The 18,984-nt window shown below is 34.8% G+C and overlaps 1 protein-coding gene across 3 annotated transcripts in view; it reads left to right on the plus strand.

The window, feature by feature from the left end:
• Positions 1-18,984, plus strand: part of KHDRBS2 (KH RNA binding domain containing, signal transduction associated 2) — a 567,172-nt gene that overhangs the window by 79,533 nt on the left and 468,655 nt on the right. For all 3 annotated transcript variants that reach the window (XM_028097797.1, XM_088024326.1, XM_028097796.1), the window contains exon 2: positions 7,840-7,967. In XM_028097797.1, the coding sequence (XP_027953598.1) occupies positions 7,840-7,967 (128 nt within the window). The remainder of the gene's footprint in view (positions 1-7,839; positions 7,968-18,984) is intronic.

Genomic DNA, 18,984 nt, shown 5'->3' on the forward strand with positions numbered 1-18,984 from the left:
AGTCACAGTCCTCAATTCAGGTGACATTATCATATAATTCTTTTATGAAACAGTTTCTTGAATTGTAGTTTTTGGTTTCTTCAGTTTTATTGCTTTAGTCTTCAACTTCTTGAAGCTCCAGGTATTGGTACCTTGGTCATCATTACCTGTCTTTTACATCTTTCATTTTCTCTCAAATCTTTTTAACTTTCTGATTTTATAGTAGTGCTTAATTCTTTCCTCTGATTTTATTTCTCTTCTTTTGCCTATTTGGTCTTGTTTTATTTCTAGTTTATTTTTCATTTATGACATAAACTCTTTCTAGTTCATTCCTGAGCTCTGATAGCACTTTTTACATGTTCCTCTAATTTATTGGTTCTTACATAACCCATCTATTTCTGATATATACCCCTCTTTTATTACTTTTGTAGTTCCACTTTCTTCCCATCATTTAATATATTTTTCTGCTTTGTTATCATGTTTCTCTCCTGCTTTCACTTTTTCTTTTTTTTTTTGATGGTTTTGAGACATAAGAAGTTTTTTTTTTAAGATTTTATTAATTTATTTGACAGAGAGAGAGAGAGACAGTGAGAGAGGGAACACAAGCAAGGGCAGAGGGAGAAGGAGAAGCAGGCTTTCTGCTGAGCAGGGAGCCTGATGCCGGGCTCGATCCCAGGACCCTGGGACCATGACCTGAGCTGAAGGCAGACGCTTAACGACTGAGCCACCCAGGCACCCCCTGCTTTCACTTTCTGTCAATACATTATTTAGTTCATTTTCCTTTTTTGTTTTCTTATATAATACACTTGTATGAGTTTCTCATTTTAATGTTTAAATGAGAAATTTTGCCTGTGCTTTTAGGAGGTTTCTCTTGGAATAGACTGTTCAGCTAGGGTGTTGTCCTTGCCTTATGCTCCCTTAGGACTTTGCTTGAAGCAGTTTTTCCCCCTCTCAGGAAGGGACTTATTCTTAAAGAAAGACATTTTTGTTTTCTAAGATCCTGGAGTGCTTTTGCTACTATAGCACTGTCAGCTTTTTCCTCACGCATTGTATAGTCTCCATCGTTTAGCTTTTTCCTCATGCATTATATAGTCTCCATTGTTTACTTCACAATCACTCATCCTTTGGAGCTTGTGTAGTCTTGTCCCAGTTTTATGTTTTTCTTTCTTTTTTTCTTTTCAGATCACCGAGAATTCTACATTATAGTTCATCTTTTCTTTTGAGAGACTTGCTTGAAATTTCTGTGTTCTAGGACTCTTGGAGCCATCTAAATTTTCCTTTTTCATTTCTCCACAATCTACCTCACAGGACCCAGTAGAGTTCCTACTATTTTCAGTGTTTTCAGAAACCCACTTTTTATATAGAGTTCTTGTAGATCATCTGGATTATGGGAATATTTTCAGAGTTTAGTTTTTTTTTTCTTTAATTATCCTAGGCATTTGTCTTATTTTTATAGGAGAATTAGGTGAGGTTAAAAATCTAAGCCATTGGGGGTGCCTAGTTGGCTTAGTTGGTTGAGCGTCCAACTTCTGATTTCAGCTCAGATCATGATCTCAGGGTCATGAGATCGAGCCTTTCATGGGGCTCCTCGCTCAGTGGAGAGTCTGCTTAAGAGTCTCTCTCTCTCCTTTTCCCTCTGCCCCTCCCTATGTACTCTCTCTCTCTCTAAAAAAAAAAAAAAAAAAAAAAAGAATAAATCTTTAAAAAAATCTAGGGGCAGTTGGGTGGCTCAGTCGGTTAAATATCTGCCTTCAGCTCAGGTCATGATCTTGGGGTCCTGAGATTGAGACCAGCATTGGGCTCCCTTCTCAGCGGGGAACCTGCTTCTCCCTCTCCCTCTGCCTCTTCTGCCTCTCCCCCTGCTTGTGGACTTTCTCTTTCTCTGTCAAATAAAATAATAAAATTAAATAAAAAATATCTAAGTCTAAGTCATTGGAGGGAAATGGAAGTCATAGAAATACATTTGTTCTGTTTGTGGGAATGTACGTACCATATTTTATAGAACAAAATAGTAGCATTTCATCAAATTAAGTATGTGCATAATTTAGGAACCAAAATTCCACTCATATACATATTACAAAGAATTCTCACATACCTCTTCCATTCCAAGATGGATCCAGTATAGGAAAAAAGATTACATTAATTTACAGCTAACTTTTAACCCAACAACAGAGAATATTTACCCATTCCAGGTAATGTTTATAAGTCCTGACCAAAAATTTACCCACTAAGAATTCCTTCATTGAATTCTAAAATATAGAAATAATACTAACAATGCAATTTAAAAAAAAAGAAATTAGGGATGCCTGGGTGGCTCAGTCGTTAAGCATCTGCCTTCGGCTTAGATCATGATCCCAGGGTTCTGGGATCCAGTCCCACATCTCCCTCTTCCTGCCACTCCCCCTGCTTGTGTGCTCTGTCTCTCTCTGACAAATAAATAAATAAATTTTTTTTTAAAAAAGAGAAAGTAATATCAAAGTAAAAGACTGACTCTGCCATCTGGACATTTTTAAAAGTGGTATTAAACACTAAACAACACTTTGAGAATAACAAAATTAAACTGCAGAAATTCTGCAAAGAAATTATAATTGAAGCACAACTAATCAGAATAAACAGGCATAACTAAAGAAGTTTTCTAAAGAAAATTCATAGTATTAAATACTTCTATCAATAAAAATATAAAAGAAAATAAATGAATTAAATATGCAAATTCAAAAGTTTTAAAAAATAAAATAAACCAAGAAAAAGCACAATTAAGAAATTATGTGCCCAAAGGAAATGAGGGAAAAGTGAGGCAAAAGCAGAACTAAAAATGCCTTTCAAAATATCTTCATACCTGAAATTTACAAAAATCACTAACCAATATGAATGAAGATGCAAATAAGAAGAAGGAATCTTGTGTTTGTGAATTGGAAGACAATATTGATAAGATGTCCATAATACCCTAAGAAATCTACAGATTCAGTGCAATGCCTATTATATCCTAAAGACATTTTTTTTTGCAGAAATAGAAAAAAATTCCAAAACTTATATGGAATCTCAAGAGACTCCAAATAGCCAAAATAATTTTGAAAGAGAAAGACAAAGTTGGAAGCTTCACACATCCTGTTTTCAAAATATAAGACATTATAAAAAATTATATATAATACATTGTATATATACCACATCTTTTTCCATTCATCAGCCGAAGGACATTTGGGCTGTTTTCATAATTTGGCTATTGTAGATAATGCTGCTATAAATATCAGTGTGCATGTATCCCTTCGAATTAGTATTTTTGTATTCTTTGGGTAAATACCTAGTAGTGCAATTGCTGAATTGTAGGGTACTTTTATTTTTAACTTTTTGAGGAACCTCCATACTGTTTTTCCAGAGTGGGTGCACCAGTTTACATCCCCACCAACAGTGTAAGAGATAAAAAAAGAGAGAGGCAAACCAAGAAACAATCTTAACTATAGAGAACAAACTGATGGTTACCAGAGGGGATGTGGATTGGAGCATGGGTTAAATAGGTGTTGGGGATTAAGGAGTGTGCTTCTGATGAGCACTGGGTATTGTATGGAAGTATTGAATCACTGTATTGACACCTGACATGCTACAACATGGCTAAACCTTGAGGACATTATTGCAATGTACGTTAACTAACTGGAATTTAAATAAAAACTTAAAAAACACCCCCAAAACAAAACAAAACAAATATATATAATACAGTGCAACAGTAATGATGACAGTGTGATACCGGCATAAAGACAGAAATATAGACCACTGACACAAAATACAGGGCCCAGAAATTACCCTTGTGTATATGGTCAAATGTTCTTCAACAAGGGTGCCAAAAATACAAAGGGGAAAGGACAGTCTCTTCAAAAAAAGTGTTGGAAAAACTGGATCTCCACCTGCAAAAGAATGAAGTTGGAGTCTTGTCTTACACCATACATATAACCTAACTCAAAGTGGATTATAGACCTAAAAGTAAGACCTAAAACTATAAAACATCTGGAAGGAAACATAAGAGAAAAGCTTCAGGACATTAGATTTGTCAATGATTTCTTGGATATGGCACCAAAGGCACAGGCAACGAAAGTAAAAATAAATGGGATTATATCAAACTGAGAAACTTCTGCGTATCGAAAGAAACAATCAGCAGAGTTTAAAGGCAACCTATGAAATAGGAGAAAATATTCACAAATCATATATCTAATCATTGTGCAAAATATATAGTGAAATTCTACAACTCAACAACAATAAAACACATAACCCAATTAAAAATGCGGAGAGAACTTCAATAGATAATACCGCATAAAAGAAATACAGATGGTCAACAAGCATATGAAATGATGCTCAGGAGAAATTAAAATAAAAACCACTGTGAGATATCACCTCACACCCATTAGTGTGGCCGCTATAAAAAGAACAGAAAATACCAAGTGTTGGCAAGGATGCAGAGAAATTGGAACTCTTGGGCACTCTTGTTGGTAATATAAAATGCAGTCACTATGGAAAATAATATGGAGGTTTCTCAAAATATTAAAATGGAATTGCCATATGATCCAACAACCCCACTTCTGGGTATATATCCAAAATAATTCAAAGAAAGATCTCAAAGAGATACTTCCACACCCATGTTCATCGAAGCATTATTCACAATAGCCAAGAGAAGGAAGCAGCTCAGATGTCCACTGATGGATGAATGGATAAAGAAAATGTAGTATATATCTACCATGGAATGTTTAAAGACTTTAAAAAGGAGGAAATCCTGAAACATGCTACAACATGGCTAAACCTTGAGGATATTATGCTAAGTGAAATAAGCCAGTCATAAAAGAGCAAAGACTGTGCTTTTCTACTCATGTGAAGTATCTAAAGCGGTCAAGCATAGAAACAGATAGTGAAAAGCTGGTTGCCAAGGCCTGTGGGAAAGGGATGGAAAATGAGTGTTAAATGGGTCTAGAATTTCAGTTTTCAAGATCAAAAAATTTAGCATTTTCTGTTCTCCTTTCACATTTTATCTGTTAGTAGCCATATTCATTCAAGAATTTTTTTTAGCATTCCTTGTCTTATTTTTTGTGGCTCTCTCCACAGTACTAAATTTATGAGATTACAACAGAATTAACTTTTGGTCATGGGTGTATTCTCTTGTAACCACTGGGATTTAACATAAGCCTGCCTTAATATAGAATGTGTTTTCCCAATAATATGGAAGCTAAATTTAAAGAGAGACCATATAAACAAGTATAAAACATTGTTCAACTCCTCTACGCAAAACTGTTTAGTTATTGCTAGATGACAATGGGTGCCTTTAAATTTTTATGGGTACCTGTATTGTCTAAACATTCCACAATGAACATGCATTAATTATGAAATAAGTATTTTAAACTAAAATTAGAAAGGAAGTATGTTGTATACAATGTTTTCTCTGGTTTTAAAATCAGGCAAATTTGGCTTATACCATTCTTTTTTTTTTTTTAGATTTTATTTATTTATTTGACAGAGAGATAGAGGCAGAGAGCACAAGCAGAGGAAATGGCAGAGGGAGAGGGAGAAGCAGGCTCTGCACTGAGCAGGGAGCCCGATGCGGGACTCGATCCCAGGACCCTGGGATCATGACCTGAGCCAAAGGCAGACGCTCAACCATCTGAGCCACCCAGGCGCCCCTGGCTTATATCATTCTTATACTATGCAGTTGACAAATGCAGTTACTGAGCTATTAGTAATGTAGATATGTCAAGAAAGACAAGATAACTCCCTGAAAGAATCAGAAGGGCAAAAGATATATCAATATTTTTTAAAAGAAAGTGTAGAAATGAGCAGAAAAAGCAGTGGAAATGCTTTTATTCAGCTCCATTTCTTCATGGAAAATTTATTGGAATTAATCATTGATTGATCAAATTGCAAACATCTAAAAATGCCAAGGGTAGTAGTAGTTTTGTAGAGAACAAATAATGTCAGACGAGTTCGATTTATTTTATGACAGAGTGACAAGGGGGAAACCGTACATTTAATAGATTGGGGATTGAGTCGGTTGTCCCACATTACAATTGCCTCAGCAAACTAGAAAGTATTGTATTAGATAGGCGCATGTACCCAGAGGGCAGTGATCATAAGTTCACTGTCAGTATCAGAAGATAGAATGGATATTCTTTCTTTGCAATTGTCAGAGTTCTGTATCTAATAATTATATAAGGGATTGAAAAGCCTGGATAGTGAATGCTTCTTGGTTGAAAACGATAGTCAGTTAAAGTGGCTTGTTAATAATCTGGAGTGGAAAAGTAAGAATCTGATGCCATCATTCTAAGTAGAATTTATAGACATATTACATATAGCTTCTTTTCAACCAGCACTGTTTAAGATAATCGTTGTTAGGGAAATTACAGCATATACCTGAAAAAAGTGATTGTAAATGACTTGTGCAAACTATGCAGTATAGCATTCATTCCATTATCTGAGTAGACAATATAATGTTACTTCAAAAAGTTTTTTTTTGACAATTCCACGTGAGCCAAATAAACAATATGCTAAAAGATTTCCATCTGAATGTTACAGTGATTTTATATAAGGTATGTGAAATCATTTTGGAAAAGATGCTAATTACAAATAAAACAACAAAGAACAAAGCTGTTAGATGCAATACAGTATTCCTTTTACCTCCAGAAGTAGTCAGATCTTTAAAAAATAATTGTTTCAAAATGCAATATAAATTCGTATGAATTGAGAATTTCCATACTTAATGGATATCATCACCTTTCCTTTACTCCAAAATTACAGAAACAAAATGTTCTTGTTCTGTCTCTAAGAAAACTGAAAAACATGTCTTAATAGCTTGATTTATTCTTTACCTCCACACATAAATATGCATGTACATATATGTTCATTTTCTAATTATTTATTTTTCCCATCAGAATATAGATTCCATAAAAGCAGAGACATTTTCTTGTCTTCTGTTTTATCTGTGGTACCCCCAGTAGAGGTTTAAAAATCTTTTTAAACTAATTTTAAAAAGAAAGAATAGATAAATATTGTACATTTGCTCAAAAATATCCATTTTGGGAATAGTCTCATAAGGCAAAAGTAGTGATTCTTTTTAAACATGGACAGATAGTTTCATAATGATGAATATGAATGATAACATTTACAGATATAATCTTTTAAAGACTTTGCTGTGACCTCCTTTTTAATTACCTTTAAGTTTTGTTAGAATATAAAATAACATGCTATTTATCTCTACTATCCTATTTGAAAATAGATGATTATTATTTTCCATTATTTTTTGTAAGAATAATTCTGAGTAAAAATGAAACATAACCTTAAAATATATTTTGTTCTATTTATTGTCCCTGGGAAAGTTATGTTCATTTAGATATTTCAAATTGCTAAAGGGCATATTCTTCCTTGTGTTTTGTTTGAAGATGCTAAAAATTAAGTTCATCATTTGTTTCATGGAAGACAGTCACATCTTCAATGGTAACTTTTTAGTTTTAATTGACAGAGGTCATCTTTCTTTTTAAGATTTTATTTATTTATCTGTCAGAGAGAGAGAGAGCAAGTGAGAGAGCATAAGCAGGGGGAGCAGCAGAGGGAGAGAGAGAAGTCCCACTGAGCAGGGAGCCTGACGCGGGGCTTGATCCCAGGACCCTGGGATCATGACCTGAGCCAAAGGTCAATGCTTAACCGACTGAGTCACCCAGATGTCCTGACAGAGGTCACCTTAACCTGTGGTAGCAGCATGCACATAGCTGTTAACAGGTGTTTCAATTCTGTCAAGGGTTTTCAAAATCTTTTTTAAGAAGGCGAGTAATAAGAACAATTATATTTATGACTTCTCATTTTGCTTACTGCTTTTCCTTGCAATTTTTTTTTCAGAAATTGAAAAATTTCAAGGTTCTGATGGAAAAAAGGAAGATGAAGAAAAGAAATATCTTGATGTCATCAGCAACAAAAACATAAAGCTCTCAGAAAGGGTATTGATTCCTGTCAAGCAATATCCAAAGGTACTGCAATATATGCTCTGTTTTCATAGAATTAAGAAAAAAATGATAAAAATAAGACTTGATGAATGTTTATTCATTGTCTTTCATGAAATATTTAAAACTTCAATATATTATATACACATATATATGATACTGATCTAGAGGAAGGAGAAGTCTTTGAAAGTACAACAATTGAGAACAATTTTCAACCAAAGACCATAGCACTTTTATTCAGTGAATATGGGAAGCATATTTAGATATTTTAATTATTTATTTAACATGTAAATGGTTCAACATTTGTCCAAATATACATACTCACTTGATTATGTTTTGTTTCATGTTATAATGTATAGTCCTATTATAAGAAGGAGTAGAATTAATGATACTAAATATACATCATTAGCCAGTCCACAGGAAATTATTATAACCAGGAAAGTCTTCTAGTCTTTATTAGACCCTTAGACTATAACCTATAGTCTCTTGTAGTCAGGGTTCATTTATAAAAGTAATTACCATACTGTTCTCTTGAGAGTACTTTTTCACTAGGCATTTTCTTATCATATGAGATTTGTATCACCAGAATCATGACACAGCATTCAATGGCATGGTCTCATCACTTATATTCAGAAATTCCAGTGGGTAAAAGGACTTCCTTTTTTTAAAGAAATTAAGTATGCTAACAATGGAAACTCAGACTCAAGCTGGTAATTTACTTTCTGAAGAGTAAATCTAAACAAGGACTATGTAATTATCCTAATAATAAAGATTACAGAAATAAATGCTGTAGTTTTTACCAATTGTCTTCTAATATGATAAATTTTAGTAAATATTATTAAGTGGACTGTTGTGTTTATAATTATTTCAAACAGGAATAAATTGTTGCAGCCCACCAAACCAGAAAATTTAACTTTCAGATGAGGTTTTTGGGCATGCAAGTGTTTTGTTTTTTGTGGGGTTTTTTTAGCTAGATTTACTCTATTGCAAGAAAAGTGCATTCAATCGATATATATTTTACAATTAAATTTTTTCAGACTTATTCCATAATCATGTTTTTATGAATATCAAATTAGGCAAAGAAATGTACATAAAAATGTTTACTTAGTAATGAAATGTGGTGGAAATGTGGGTATGAAGAAAAATGTCTTTTTTTAAAGGAATTTGATTAATCCATTATGAAGTACAAGATTCTCTCTCTAAATCGTATATTTAAATATTATATAACTTGATATTGTTTCTCAGAATAACACTTGTCCATTCTCTGGATATGGGAAAGCCAGTGACAGACTCAGTATCTCCTTCTCAATAAAATGCAGCTCTGTATCTCTGACCAAATCAGGTTGGCAAGATATAAGAGGCATTTCAAGTCCTGGTGGCTTTTCAAGTGACAGCATGAGTGATTTTATACTGAAGATTGCAATAGTCTATATTTGATGCGTGATGATGAATATTGAAACAAGACTACTGTATATATAGTGTCTAATTTTTGTGTGAGATTTAATTTCATAATTTACGGGAAGATGACCAAATAACAACTGCCTATTTGTATTGAAACAGACCATATCTCACTAGCAAATTATTGTACCTCCTAGAATTTTTAGAATCGCAGAATGTTTACACTGGGACTAACTTTCAAAATCACAGAATATATAAAACCTTTATTTTCCAAATGAGGTAACTGGGAAATTATGAATTACTCAAAGACATATCTTTGTTTTAGATGGAGCAAGTGAGGTTGCTGTTATTGTAGATTCTTCACTTTTTTGGGAGCCATTACATTTTTAAGTTGACTGATAATGCTCACATTTTTATATTAGTTGTTCATGTAAAATGGAAGAATGTGAGGAATGAGCGCTCCTAATGATTAGTACTTTTATGGAATATTATCAAGTAACGATTTATGCCTTAGAAAATTTGCCATTTTTAATTGATGAATAGAATGCTAAATCACTTTAAATTATTTTTAAAGGGATGTGCATTTCATACATCCAGTTATCACAATGAGAGAAGTCTTAGAGCCCTTTTACAGAAAAAGGTACTGAGAAACAGAACAGAACAGAATCATCTATCAAGTTGACCTACATTTGTTTTCGTTTGCTTTTATAGTATAACAAATTAAAACCAACATTCTGAAAACCGGATTTTATTTCAAAAGTGGTGATTCCCTCCTGCTGAGTGATTATTGCCCACCTCTCACAAAAATATCAGTGGGGTTAAGATTATAGTCACTGCACTTGAGCCATATTGGGTGTACATTTGGGAGCTGTAAAGTATGTGGTGTGTGATACTATGAACGGTTGAGCGGAGCGCAACAGTATTTATGGATTTAAAGTTTAATCTTTTATAATAAAAAGTGATTTATCCCTCAGGGGGTACATTGTAGAAAGACCTACTTTTCACAGTTTCCCTCAGAGCCATCTCTCCCCTTGATGCCTGCTGTCTGTTTGGTCCAGTAATTAGTGTGGTGATGACACAGTCTCCTCCAACAAAGGGCGATAAAGAACTATGGGACTTCTTGAGGAAATGACCTGATCCTGACTTTACTACATGACCTTTTTGGGTAGATTTGATTTCAGTTAGTCTCCAGTATCAAGTTAATTTGCTGACTTAATTGAGTAACACAAGGAATTGAAAGACGTTTAAGATTTTGAATTATGGAAAATATAAAAATGCTGTTCAAACATGTTAAGAATGATTTATTTAGCTCTCGTGCCTTATGTTTAATCACTTATTTGGGGGGGAACATGTCATATTATCAAATTATTATAATGAACAGCTTTTCTTATTTGTTTTTAATATTTTTGTTTGCAACAAGATTAGTCAAGAAATAGACTATGCACATCTATTGTTTACGCTGACAGATGTTTCAGAATCAGTGCAATTATTTCTTGGTAGTCAAGTCTCCAAGGAGGCAACCTGTGGCAGTATGTTCCTCTGTAATCCTAAGAGATTCATGCAGAAGATCCTGGAGAGATTCATGCACAAAATTCACTGTTGTTAACATGAACTCTTTCTCCCTAAATCCATACCTACTATATTTCATAGTCTAATACACAGTTATTTTTAAAAATTTTAACATCTCCATCTGGTATGCATATTCTAATCAGGATCATTTTACAGTCCCTGTCGGGCAAGCAGTGGTCATAACTCATAAAAAGTTGTCTGCAAACTTGGCCCACGTAAACTTGGCCATACCTTCTTGTATCCAGTTGTTTACTGTGTTGAAAAAAATGGGAATTGAGTTTCGTCGCTGTTCAAAATGTCTTCAAAGAGGGGCGCCTGAGTGGCTCAGTCGTTAAGTGTCTGCCTTCGGCTCAGGTCATGATCCCAGGGTCCTGGGATCAAGCCCCCCATCAGGCTCCCTGCTCGGCGGGAAGCCTGCTTCTCCCTCTGCTACTCCCCCTGCTCGTGTTCCCTCTCTTGATGTTTCCTTCTGTCAAATAAATGAATAAAATCTTTAAAAAAAAATAAAATAAAATGTCTTCAAAGATTGCGTTAGGTTTAGTGTTGACATGCAAAGCTATGACATATCCAAGAAAAGAATAGAACCGTAGCTTGGGGTATCAATTTGGTATTAGTGAAGACAATATTCATCATTGGAAGAAAGAAAAATAGCATGATTTCTTGGTCCTCCACCAACAAGTGCCTTAGAGGACCTAAGAAACAAAGATACATATAAGTGGCTAAAGGTGTATTGCGTTTTGTTACTGCTAGACATGCAGAAGGACCGTGCCTCACAATCGTGGGCAAATTGAGAGGGCCATGGGCGGATGGGAAGGCGCCGCCTGCCCTCGCGGGAGATCTGCTTGTTGCTTGTGACTATACCTATTTGGCCACCTGGGCAATCCAGCCTCTCAACGCCTTTTAAAACTGTCTTTTGATGTTGCCTTCAGAATCCTCTGAAATGCATCAGACCTTGCCTTCAATTAAATTTGCCTCGAGGCCCACTTTTTATTTCTCAACTTGAGTTACTGCCAACTTTTAAAAGCAGTAGATCGCCAGGAGTGTAAATTGGCCCCAAATTTGGCCCCCTTTAAGATCAAACGCAGCTACGTTCCCCAGTGCTGCTTTTCAAATCAATTCCTTATGTAGATTAATGCAGAAAATGAAAGTTCCAAAATATGCTCAAAAGCACCACACTTGCCCTATATTTCAGTTACTCTGCTCTGTCCCAGAGAGAGAGGCTTGCCTTTGTGCCTGGCTGGAACCAGTCTCTGAAACCTGGCGTGTCTTCTCACGGAGCTTGTTTCTTTCTCTGTACTCCAAAAGATGAAAACCCCAAGCCAAATTCTCGATGAGTGTTACTTTTTTCTAACTTTCTAAGTAATTATCAGATCACTTAAGAAGAGGTAATAGAGACCCTGAGTTACTAACTGTGGAAACTATGACCGTATTTCAAAGCCAGTATAACCTCCTACAATCTTGGAAACCCTCCCTATTTTTCTAAGCAATGTGGTTTTCCAAAAGCCACTCAGTTGCTTACATCTTAAACCTGTTTTATCTTTACCAGACAGAAACTATTGCATAGCGTTGCTTTTTAGTTTTCTAAAGGAAATGGAAGAGAGGATTTGATCGGGCTTTGTGATTTCACTTTCATTCATATCAGTTTCCAAGTCTCTCACCTGTGAATGTAAATCTCAATTGGAAAATAGCATGATACTCGGAGTCACATTTTCTATGAAAAATAAAAACATTCCAAAATACTATGGACTGCATTCTCTCCAGTAGAATGGCACCTGAAATAACTGTGTTTTCTGGCAAAATTTAGAAATTTATGGTGATATTGTCTAGTCCTTGTCTTTCCCAATAACTCTCTTGTAACTAATGCACATCCCATGTATTTCAGTATTATTTTCCATTTGGTACTTAAATTTTTTGTCTCCATGTAACCCTGACCCATGTGTTCCTAATCCTGAATTATGTTCTTCTCTCCACATCCTTTTTAATGGGCTCAGCACAACCTCACAAAATATGTCCTCATACTTCTCAAAATAATCTCTCCTTTCTATGTCTAGATCTCCTAGAGGATCTTCAGTCTATTTTAATCTGTTGTTTCCTTTCTGCCAGGTTATTTCACATTTACCCTCAACTGGAAAAACTGTAAACTACTTCAAAAGGATAATTAAAATGCAAGTGCCTTTTGAAATGTGTCCAAATCTATATCCTTACTCAGGGGTTCCTTGAGAGTGAAAAGATCTTCCACCTCACGTCCCTTTCTATAATCTGACCATTCTTCATTCGCTTACTTGTTCATTTATTTGTTTAATTCAGCAAGCCTTCAGTGAGTTTCTCTGTACCCATAGAACATAGATAGCTCTTCTGTCATTTCTTTTGTTGTTGCAGTAGAAGTGGCTTCTCATATAGATAGATCTTTTAAAAGACTAGAGAAGAGAGATCACTTAATATCAAGAGGCACTACATTAGCAGTCTAATGGATTCCATATTGTTATTGACTCTGAAGGACTTACTGACATATGGAAGCAAGTGAATTTGATATAAATTCAAACACTGCATATATTGAGATTCGCAGAAAAACAAACTTTCTCTGGAAAGGATACAGGGAGTAAAAATTAATGCACCCCACCCCCTGCCACCAAACATCTAGATAAGGGATTACTGTTGCTTGTACTACTAAGTTAGAACCTGACTATAAGAACTTTTGGGTGCCTGGGTGGCTCAGTTGGTTAAGCAACTGCCTTCGGCTCAGGTCATGATCCGGGAGTCCCGGGATCGAGTCCTGCATCGGGCTCCCTGCTCAGCAGGAAGTCTGCTTCTCCCTCTGACCCTCCCCCCTCTCATCCTCTCTCTCAAATAAATAAATAAAATCTTTAAAAAAAAAGAACTTTTTGAAAGAAATTTAGATCCAAGCAGAAAAATTGTGACTTTTATTTGCTTTCTCAAATTTAAGTGATTGTTAAATTTATGTAACACATTTAGATTTCTACCATTTTATAAGTAATTTCCTTAAAAATATATGGATTTCACAAGGATATCACAAAACATAAAACATTACAAGAATTCAGTTTGAATATCAGTGCAAGAGCTTTAAAACATTACTAAATGTTGTGTGCCAGTGTTCATAGCATCATTATTCACCATAGCCGAGAAGCAGAAACAACCCAAATATCCTCAACAGATAAATGGATAAACAAAATGTGGTGTGTGTGTGTGTGTGTGTGTGTTGTGTGTGTGTGTGTGTGTGTGTACAACAGAATATTATTCAACCTTAAAGAGCAATAAAATTCAGATACCTGTTATAACACGGATGAATGCTGAAAACATGCTCAGTAAAATAATCCAGACACAAAAGGACAAATATTGTATGATTCCGCTTATATGAGGTACTTAGAACTAGCAAATTCATACACATGGAAAATGTAATAGGGGTTACCAGGGGCTGTGGAGAGGGAAAAATGAAGAGTTACTGTTTAATGGATACAAAATTTGTCTTTGGGATGATGAAAAAAGTTCTGGAAATGGATGTGGTGATGGTTGCACAACATTGTGAATGTACTTAATGCCACTGAATTGCACATTTAAAAATAGTTAAAATAGTAAATTTTATGTTATATAAATGTATCACAATAAAAAATAATGTCACAAAAATACCAGCAAATGTATTTAAATGGCACATTACAAGCAGAATAAATTATTTCAGGGATGTAAGACTGGTTGAGTTCTTAAACATACTTTTAAAAATTTACTGAATTTTAAAATAGGATCAAGCACTCATTTGATAAAATAGATTTCTCATTCCTCGTGAAATAAACATGGACATATATTCTATAATAAGTATATGTTTGTAATCAGAGTGAAGAAATCCTTTATATAATAAATATTGGAAAAATAACTAGTGAAGCATTTAGGGGCAAAAGAAAAGAAAGATTAAATCCCTAACTCATCTTTTCCACCAACATAAGTCTCAACTGGTCTAAGATTAAATGCCAAAAAAAGTAGAATATATTATGGGAAATATATTTAATGGAGGGAAGGCATTTCTGAGAAAGATGGAAAAATACTAAAGCTGTAAGTAAACAATTAAAATATTTTTTACATAAAACTTCTGTAAAAGCAAAAATGCTAATGATGATTACCAAAATTAAAGGTCACAATTAAAATGCCAAATTGGTATAACTATTTGAGAAATATTTGTGAAACACATGACAGAAAGTTCATTTTCTTTATATGTAAGGGACTCAATTTTTCTAATTGCACAAGAAGTTGATGATATCAACAGATAGCTATCACACATGTACTGTTTACTTGAAATGTTTCTGTTTTCTATCAGACTGACAAGTTTGATTATAACCAAAAATGATGTTAGGGTATGGAGAAAAAAATACTCCATAACCTGTTGCTCAGAGCCTTGAGATTCAGCCATTTGGGGAAGCAATTTTGCAAAATCAATGAAAAAATCACAAAGGCAAAGACTTTCAGAAGCAGTTGGATATCTAGCAGTTTATTTAATAATTATATATTTGCAAACATATATACTGTTAAGTGAAAGTATAAAAGATGATAGTTTATTCCTCTTTAGTATAAAAGGAATATATTTACGTTTATATTTGTATACATATATATAAGATGATAGATTCTAAGTAAAAGGAAGGAGGCCCTTTTTTATTTTAGGCTCCTTGTGCTGTTTGAATTAGTTAGTGTTGATATGTTATTTTCCTAACAAAGATATTTAAAAAAGAGTTTGGGCTAATGGCAACATATTAAAATAGAAACAATTAGTTCTGATTAGAATTTTTTCCTAGAACAGAGGAACAAATAATAAAAACTAAGGATTATTGACTATAAATCAAACACTTTATTTTGTAGTTTTTACATATAATAACTCATTTCATTGTCATAAAAATTCTAATAATTCACTCCTTCCCATCTTATAGACAAGGAAACTGAGTCTCAGAGGAACTCATTTGCCAAAAATCACATTACTAGGAAATGACCAATTCAGGATTCATATCCAGCTGCTCTAATTTCACAGCTTCTTGTGAAATTAGAGTATGTTTCAATTAGGGGCGCCTGGATGGCTCACTCGGTTAAGCATCTGCCTTCGGCTCAGGTCCTGATCCCAGGGTCCTGGGATCAAGCCCCACATCGGGCTCCCTGCTCAGCAGGGGGTCTGCTTCTCCCTCTCCCTCTGCCTGCCGCTCCCCCTGCTTGTGCTCTTGCTATCTCTCTCTGTCAAATAAATAAGTAATGATACAAAAAATTCTTAAGAAAAGAATATGTTTCAATTATGATAATGTAAGCAAATGCCATCTTAAAACATAAAGTAGAAAATTTGACTCCAAACATGACTTCTTAAAATTTATTATCTTCAAAACCAAATAAAAATTTTGTGTTAATGAAAAAAGCATACACTTTTTTTCTGGTTTATCAGTAAGTGTGTTGCTTAAATGAGGAATGTGTTCTAGAACTCAAGTTTGCAGGAACAGCTAGCTTACTTTAAAACATGAAAATAGTCCTTAAATCTGGGACCTCCCACTTAGAGAATTAAGGTTTTTTTAAGAACCCAGTGCATATCAAGCACTGAGCAAAGCACAGTGAACTATTTTATTCCTTCAGGAATACTGAAAGAGTTCTGAAGAAGAGACCAAGGTTTAAAAGTATTGAAGGAGCCTTCATAAAGCCACACAATGTAGTAGTGATAGTGTTAACACTGAAATGCAGGTGTGTTTGTATTGCAGCCTCTCTTCTTGGCATTAAACCATTGTTATGATTCACTTTTTTTTATATGAAGAGGCATTGAGATAACTCTGGACACAGACTGCTTAGATTACAAAGGCCCACAGATGGAAAAGCAGATGTATTTCTCCTCTGGTGTTAAGTGAGGCAGAAATAATAGATTCATTAGTTGGAGTGTATCTCATAGGTCGTATGGTCTAATCTTCTACCCAATTAGGAATCATTTCTAGTATCTGTGATACTCATCAGCCTGTCTATGAATACCTCTAGTGATTAAAAAGAAAGTTCAATATATTATAAAACAGCTGGATCTAATAATGAATAGATGTTGCTGTTCAAATTTTTTTTCCTCATTGAAATAATGATTTTAATCCTTGTAAGTTGCTATTAGTCCTGGTTCTGCCTTCTGCATCATAAAAAATCTCTCTTAAAACACTTGAATCATGGTGTTAATTGAAGTATCACTGATACATTGTCTTCATTTGGCTTCTGGGCACCAGATTTATTTTTATTTCCTGTTATAAAACTGGTTTCATTTCTCAGCCTTCTGTGCTGTTTTCTTCTCTTCCACAACTCAACCTGGGAGTTTCCCAGGGATTTGCCATGGTACTCTTCTGTATGTACATTCACACTCCCTTGGTCATCTCACCTATGACATGGCTTTACGTACCGTATAAACTGATGATCCAGCCAAGACCTCTCTTCAAGACTGAGATATATGGAGCCACCTACTTGATATCACCATGTGGATGTCTAGACATCTCATATTCAACCGATATTCTTCTGACCCCACGTGTCTCACTGGTTGGCAGTACCATCCTTTTATTTGGTCAGATCAGAAATTGTGGACACCTCTTTGACTCCTTTCTTATTCCCACACATCCTATCCAACCTGTCAGGCAAATCTGGGAGTCTTATCTTCAAAGTACATCAAGAATCAAATAGCTTTCACCACCTCCACTGTTACTTCCCTGGCCTAAGTCATCATTTCTCTTACCTGGATTTCTCTGATGCCCTCAGTCTCTATGCTTCTACAAGTTCCTTCATCTATCCCTATGCAAGTACTCACAATCCCTTTACCCTTCTCTGGTTTTTCTTTTTTCCATAGCAGGTATCACCTTCTAATGGATTTTGTAATTTACTTGTTATTTTTTTGGTTTCTCTACATTAGTATGTAAACTGAAAAAAATGCCAAGTCTCCTTGTCTTTCTCTATCAGTCATGTATCCCTATCACATAGAGCAATGCCCATCACATAGTTAGGTGGTTTATAAATAATTGGTGAATGAATATAGTATAACTACATAGCCTCTTTTCTAAGACACTCTCTGGAGGAAATGCAACCGACCCAGAACAAGGATCTCCCTATTCTCACCTCTTGCCTCTTATAGAATTCTCAGGGGACCTGTCACATTTGTAGGAGTGACATCAGTTTCTCTCAAGGAGACCCCGGTATCGCTGTTTTCCCTAAAGCCCCAGTGCTGCTCTAATCTTGCCAGAGAGAACCCGAGTACAAGAAGAACGTAATAACTGAAAATTTTACTCAGTTCTAATGCCTAGATAATCGGTTACTTTACTTAACCAAATTTTCTAATTAAAATGAAGTTAAAGGTTAACTCAAAAATTACTTTCAAGTCATTTCTGAATATCATGTTACAGTTTTATTATTTAATTATCCATTTTTAGTAAGTGCAGTATATTGAACATCATTTGACCTTTTACAAAAGAGCCTACGAGGCTTCCACATCATAATTCTGAATATTAATTCCAGTTCATTCATTCATTCAGGAGATATTTATTGGATCTATATGGCAGTCACTTGGTATTTGACTTGTAAATGTGAAAATTAAAAAGATGCTTTCATGGGTCTCAAGATGTCCTATAGTACATTTAAACAATTGTCCCAGTATCGCTTTGTACTGGGATAGATTCTGAAGTTTTGTGATTGTGTCAGTTTAAATATGAACCTGAAGTCAGATTGTCTTTAACAGTTTCCTTTAAACTTAAGAGACTGAGGCATGAAAAGGAGGCAAAGATATAGGGAAAATAGGCAATATTTGAAAAAAAACATAGGTAAGAGAAAGGGAGAGGGTATTATTTAGGATGTAGGGTTGAGAGGAACAGAGGGGTAAGATCAGGGGAATGTTTATTTTTCTGTCAAGTCCTCTCAACAGAGAAACTTTATATGGAGGTTTTTGCAACCTGGTAATTTTTAGGTCTGGCCTCTTTGTTTCTGGAAAGAAATCTGTAAGAATATATTAAGATGTAGAGTTTTTGAGAGGCTAAAGAGAGCTGTGAAGAGGCAGTATATGTACTGGGAAAATAACAGAATTTTGGACCAGATAGAC

The sequence above is a fragment of the Eumetopias jubatus genome, unplaced genomic scaffold (genome assembly GCF_037043125.1).
Source record: "Eumetopias jubatus isolate StellerSeaLion01/CBP00866 unplaced genomic scaffold, mEumJub1_p1.0 scaffold_6, whole genome shotgun sequence".
NCBI lineage: Eukaryota > Metazoa > Chordata > Mammalia > Carnivora > Otariidae > Eumetopias > Eumetopias jubatus.